This window comes from Prunus dulcis, chromosome 6 (assembly GCF_902201215.1).
Source record: "Prunus dulcis chromosome 6, ALMONDv2, whole genome shotgun sequence".
NCBI classification, from domain to species: Eukaryota; Viridiplantae; Streptophyta; class Magnoliopsida; order Rosales; family Rosaceae; genus Prunus; species Prunus dulcis.
The window spans coordinates 23,299,672-23,306,434 of NC_047655.1; the positions used below are offsets into that span (position 1 = coordinate 23,299,672).

General features: G+C 36.3%; 1 protein-coding gene across 1 annotated transcript; it reads right to left on the reverse strand.

Moving 5' to 3' along the window:
• Window positions 1-649: 649 nt before the first annotated feature.
• Window positions 650-2,491, reverse strand: LOC117632181 (pentatricopeptide repeat-containing protein At5g42450, mitochondrial). The gene has a single exon (XM_034365604.1). The coding sequence runs from the start codon at window positions 2,422-2,424 to the stop codon at window positions 904-906; it is 1,521 nt and encodes a 506-aa protein (XP_034221495.1). The 5' UTR covers window positions 2,425-2,491; the 3' UTR covers window positions 650-903.
• Window positions 2,492-6,763: the final 4,272 nt, after the last annotated feature.

Here is a 6,763-nt window from a genome sequence, read left to right on the forward strand (position 1 = left end):
CGGACCCATAAGAGGCCACGCGCATGTTCGCTTTTTATTATTTTTGGGCTTTTTTGATTGAACCCTTATAATTTATAAATAGGCCCAATGTTTTGTGCTTTTGATTTTTTTTTAATTTTTTGAGTCTTTTTTGAGCGGATTGCTCTTTTGAATTTTGATCTTTCAATTTTCCCTTGTTTTCTTTTTTTAATTTGCAAAAGGGTAAACAAAATATCAGACAAGTAAAATGAGATATGGATTTTAATCAGTCATCTGGATATTGAATGCAAGGCAATGTCAACTAATAAATCTTTCTGCTATTTAATAATTTTAATGTTCTTAGATTTTGAGATGAAAATTACTAATTGAAAGTATTTGTAATCAACATACATGGGTTTAGCGAAGTTGGTTAGAGCAGACATGCTCTCCACTCTACATCCGAGTTTAAATCCTCTTCCTTGTTGTTTAGATTTGTATTATCGGTTGTATCCCAAAAAAAGCCTATGTAATAAACTCTTTTGATATATCATTTGAATTCATTAATTTTTCTTTTAACATATCATACCTACTAATTTGAAAAACATGTTAACATCTATAATTTCTCCATATTCTGGCTGATGATGCATTTAGTCAGGGGAACATAATTAGCTGATGTGAAAGCACAACAAACAGACCAAAAATCAAAACTTAAACCAATCTGCTGTTTCATTGCAAGAACTTAAGAGGCCTTGTAATTGATTGAGCATCTCCTTTCCCAGATTTATTTTTCCAAGTTCATTCTACTTTCCTCTAAACAGCCAGAATAGCACTTTTGGCCTCACCCCATTTAGCTTCACTGGGGCCTTGAAAGTTGGTCTCCCTCATCTCAAGGTTGGCTCCAGCTACATATAGAGATCATCAATGGCATTTTCTCCTTGTCTGGATTTATTCTCCCTTAAAATCTCTATACAGAATTTTCAATATAGATAACATTTCACTCACTTGGTGATGGTTCTTATCCCCAGTAACAAATACATGAACTCTGTTCCTGATTTCTATCCAACTGCAGCCTGGAACCCTCTTCAACCCTTTTTCTTTCATTTCTCTCCTTATTGTTGCCACACTCTGCCATCTGCCAGCAGCAGAATGTGCATTGGACAACATTACATATGATGACACATCTTCAGGATCCAAAGCCAATATTTTCCTAGCTGCAAACTCCCCTAATTCCATATTTGAGTGGATTTGACAGCCACCAAGCAATGCCTTCCAAAACCCAATACCTGGTTCAAAAGGCAAATTGCTGATAAACTCCTCAGCTTCTCCGAAACACCCAAACCGGGAGAGTAAATCAACCATACAAGCATAGTGCTCAGGCTTCAGAATGCTGGGGTCTTCAATTCTTGCCTGATTGAAATAAAAATAACCCTGGTCAACAAGACCAGCATGGTTGCAAGCCCACAATAAGCCAAGAAGTGTAACACTATTGCGTTTGCAACTTGACAACCTCATCCTTTCAAAAAAGCTTATTGCTTCTTCTCCTTTACCATTTTGAGCATAGCCACATATCACAGCATTCCAAGAAACAATGTTTCTTTCTTCAATTTTGTTGAAAACCAAGAGACTATCTTCCATGCTACCACATTTTGCATAAAAGCTTATTAGTGAATTGCCAATAAACACATCAAGCTTACCCAAGAATTTGACAGCACAGGCATGAAAACTTCTGCCCATTCCTAGTGCTGCTATATTGGCAGCTGCAATGATAGCACAAGGAAAAGTAGAATGGTTAGGTACCAACCCATTTCTAAGCATCTCAATGAATAGATTGACAGCCTCTTCATTGTGGCCTGTTTGGCTATACCCTCCAATCATTGCATTCCATGAAACAACATTCCTTTCTGGCATCACTTGGAAAAGCTTCAAAGCTTCTTCAAGCTTCTCCTTTTTCAGGTATGCATATATCAATGTGGTGTAAGAAACTACATTGGGCTTCTGGGTATCTTCAAAAGCTCTTTTAGCATCCTGGGTAATGCTCAACTTGGCATAAAGATCTAACGTTGCACTTCCCACAAAGACATTCGAATGCAAACCTATCTTTGTTGCACATGCATGAAGTTGCTTGCCTATGTTTAGGTCTCCAAGTGCAGTTGACGAGTGAATGACAGTGCCAAATGTAAATTCGTTGGGTCTGATATTCGAAAGAAGCATTCTTGAAAAGAGATAAATAGCTTCTTCATGATGGTGCTGCCGAGCAAAGCTGCCTATTATTGACGTGGCCGATACTACGCTCAAGTCAGGCGTTTCTTCGAACAACTGGCGTGCATGGAAGAATGCATCCGAGGTACCAAGTTGAAGGGCATGGGCATGAGCTTTCTGGGTTTCAGTAAGAAGGGCACCAGCCGAAGTGTGAGCTTTCCTTTGTAGGAAAAGAAAGAGAAGAGGCCTACATAGTATGGTTTTCATGTGTCTGTGTTTGGGTAGGTACTTTTGGGGATCAAATAGCCATGCGTAAAAGGCATATTGGGTTAGCCCAAGAAATGTAACTTCAAGCGTTTGAACGCTTTAGGTTAGGTTTTATTTTTATTTTTAAACAATGGGGGTTAACTGCAAATTTTGGCCCAATTGTGGTGAAGCAACAATTAAATATATGAAGTGACAATGGGGGTTAACTGCAATTCTTGGTCAAAACCAATCAACTCGATAATTACCATTTGGATCAGTTAATTTAATCGGTTCAGTCGAATTGATGCACACCCTTATGTAAATATTCATTTTATGATAGATTCTTGTGGCCTGATGTATGCGTCAACACACTCAATCAGGTTGGGTCATTGTTGTGAGATTGGGCAAGACTAAAATATATGTGTCCTACTATTGTATGAGTGTAGTCGAATAATCTATGTGATTTGACACGCGGACTCAAGAATTTCTCCTCTCTAACAAATTGAAATATATAAAAATTAGACAAACAAAATGCTTTTCCTTCAAGAGAGCAAATGTTTTAGGCTTGGTGTTCCTTGAGTTTGATTGCCAATTGGAGAAAATTTACTTTTCATGATGAGGTCTCATTGAGTAGAATTTCAAGGATTAACAGACCAACTATGACATCCTAACCAAGTCCAAAAATTACATAGTTATGATTTTATTCAGAAATCAAGATTGGATTTACACCCATCACCAAAGTCACAATTTTATTCATAAACCAAAGTTATCATTTACACCAGTCACCAAAGTCTATGTATACTTATTGTTAAACAACAGAAAAAGGATCTCCAACCTTCAGTCAGAACCTTCTTCGTTTACCAGTTGCAATCTGATACTGCATGGCATCTGTATTGTTTCCAACATGCAATTGCAGGCCATTGTTCAAACAAGCAGAGCCACGTGCAAAGTTCAACACAGAAGAAGATGGTATCTGAGAAAAGCCAGGTGAACTCTCAAGGAATGAAACAGAACCACTCGATGAACTCTGCGTTGGGCAAATCGACTCGACTGCTTCTAATCTCTGCTCTATTAATGAGCCATAATGATCACCTCCACAGATGAGAGTGGGTGGATTTTTCCACTTGGGAAGAGGTGCAACAAGAAGTGTTTGAAGTAAAGGACCAGTATCTATGACAGCCTGCATCAGTCTTCCTTTCTTGGGCAATGGTCTCACTCTAGCAATGTTATCAATTAGAACAGAAGCACAATCAAACTTGGAGCCACATTCTTGAGCAACAGGCCTTTTTGGCAGAGCCAAATTACTTGAATCAGCAAAGTTTGCATTAGGCAGGCCTTGGAAAGAGAGAGAACCCAAGTTGCAGTTTGTGGGATATGAACCATAAACATGGAAATTGTATGTTTGGGGAAGAAGAGCTTCTGATTCTTTTAGCATTGATGGGTTTGTTGTTTTTTGGGGAATTGGGTTTTCATTATTGGGTTGTGATGAGAGGATGTGAGTGGTTTGATCAGCTGGTATGGATGGCAATAACTCATTCATTAGCTTTTGCAACTGGTTTCTTGCTTCATCTCTTTCTTGGCAAGCAGCCTTCAAGAGTTCAAATAACTGCTTTATGATCTCCTCATTTTTGCTTACCTCCTCTTTTGCCATCATCTTTGCTGATTCTAGTTCAAAATTGGTGCAGAGAAGCTTGTGTTTTAGTTCATCAACACTCTGTCAGAGAACAAAGAGCCCAAATAAGCATGCAACAGAAGTTCCAATGAAAATCATTAACCATGATTATTTACTCCAAATGTTCATTTTATGAATCATTGAAAATTATACAAAACAGGCCTTCACTTTATTTGGAACATGCATAAATACACTGACATGAAGTGTTTCAAGAGCAGCAAGAATTATAATTCATATCCTTTATTGCTCTCAGAAATATTGCTGTATTTTCTGTATGATATAATTAATCTTCAACACTACAAATGCATCAAATTGTACAGCCAGAACTTCTAAACTAAATCTGACTTTCTGCCAAAAGCACCAAGGATAAACTGAATACAAATCTGGACCAAGCCCCTCATGGAGGGTCCAGCCAAATTCTTGCCATAAAACATGAAAAGCCAGTAAATATTGTTGTAAACAACAAATGAAAATGCATAGATGCACCAATTCTAATACATTGAAATGAAAAACCACTCACCTCTTGATCACTCCAAATGTAAACCATTCTCTCTCTCTCTCTCTCAAGTACACACAAATGACAGAAGCAATGTGTAAGTTGAAGGCCTAGCCGGCTTTGCAGAACAATTAAATTGAAGAGCGATAAGCAGAGACATAAAAAGGGGGGGAAAATGAAGGTGTGCAGACCTCTAGCAAGCTTCCGTAAACGTAATCTTTAATGGTGGGATGAGTATAAGGTATGTCTGAAACCTTCTTAAAACTACTAATAAAATTTACTAAGTAGACTGCACATTATAATAACTCGCGTCCCTGTTGTATCACTAAATAAACTCTCCAAAAATGGCCTCCGTGGTTAAGGGGATTCTGTCGGATCCCAAACATAACTCTCTCAATCTCTCATTGTCAATCAAATATATGGTTTGCTCTTCTAATTTCTAATTTGCCTACTGTGTGCTAATGAACCTTGATTGGTGGTAACTTGAAGGAAACTAAATCAAATGCTTAGCTAGCTTTTTTAGGTAGTGTAATTTCCGAAGCCTCATAGGGTTTCGTGTAAAAACACGAAAAATCTTAGTTGTGTCAAATGACTCTTATAACTTGTTTACTTATCAGTAATATATGGAAATCAATTTGATTCCTTCTTCTCCTGTGTTTACTAACACATGGGTATTGGAATAATTCCAATTCCTTATTTCTCATGCGTTTACTTACACATGCATGATAAAAAATTATGGGTGTTCAAATAGTTGATTCGATTTCAATTCCGCTTATTCCCAAATTCTTAACTTCCCTAATTCGTGACTTCTCCGTTTCTTGTTAATGTAAAAAGAAGAAATACACAGATCATTTTTACAGACAAATTAATCTTAAAGTCGCATAATCTATGAACTTAGACCCACCATCCGTGAAAACCATTTCCTTGTGCATAAAAAGCTTCGCAGACCAAAAGATGAGCTTTCATCATCAGATAGGATATTGTCCCTCATGACCACAGTTCACAAGCTGAGGTTAGATTTGAGAAGCAATCTCTTCTGTTGTTTTTCACAAACAAAACAAAACGGAGTGATTTAATTAATCATATGATATGGAATTTAGTTACATAAAGTACAGTTTATATTTATCCTAAGTTTTGCTTTCTGAGTCAAGACATGAACATGATTGTCATCTTGTCTCAAATGTGACACCTGGGGCTAAATGGACCAGTACAAAAGTCCTTTGAGAAACCCATCCATGAAGGGCCACGTGGCCACTAAAATGGTTTGCAAGATAAAAATGAAAGAAATAAAATTAAACATATTTGTCTTGGCTAATTATCTTATTTGCCTAAGGGAAAATGCTACTTAGCCTTTTGTTTTATTTAATTTGGGACTAGGCCAAAAGATCGGCTACGAGTCCGGCAACATTCTCGCTGTGTCAAATTCACTTCCAATTTGAGATTATTTCTTTCTTTCTTTCTTTCTTATTTTAAAAAGGAAATGATTTGGTGGCAAAGTTATATATTGAGCACTCATTTGATGACTGCGATTTCATTGTGACTATTTGTTGAAATGGAATATTAAATTGATTTTTTGGGGCTGTATATGCTATTAGGATGATCTCCGAATATGTTATGGGAGGCCATTTTATTATAATTAAAAAAAGGCGCTCGCGAAAAGTGGCGGGTATTAAAACTGTATAATATATGTAAAAAGTTGTAAAAACCTATAGGAAACACAAATGCACCAAAAGATTTCAACCATCTTTACCAAATGCACAAATGGGTAGCCCCAAATCCCAGTTGTCAACTCTCAAATGAAGGCAAACAATGCAAAACCAAACAAAACAGCATCTTGGTACGAAAAATATACCAGAGAAGCTCTAATAAATTTTTATCTATCTTGAGATTCAACACAACAAATTTGAATTTTTTTTTTTTTTTAACGCAGTAGGTAGAGTATGTAATGATGTTTCCAATTTGATAAATCTAATTGAAAGTTAGTTCAGATGGGAGCTCTAATAAAATAAGAAAATAAGAAAATAAGAAAATAAGAAAATTCTAATAAGCAATAAAAAAGAGTAAATAAAAAAAATAAAGAAGTATTTTTTAAGTTCATGTAGACATATAAGTTTATTGAAGTTATGAAATATCCGTACTCCAACTTCCATAAATATATTAAATATAAAAAAAGGCAAGTTTCTTAATATAAA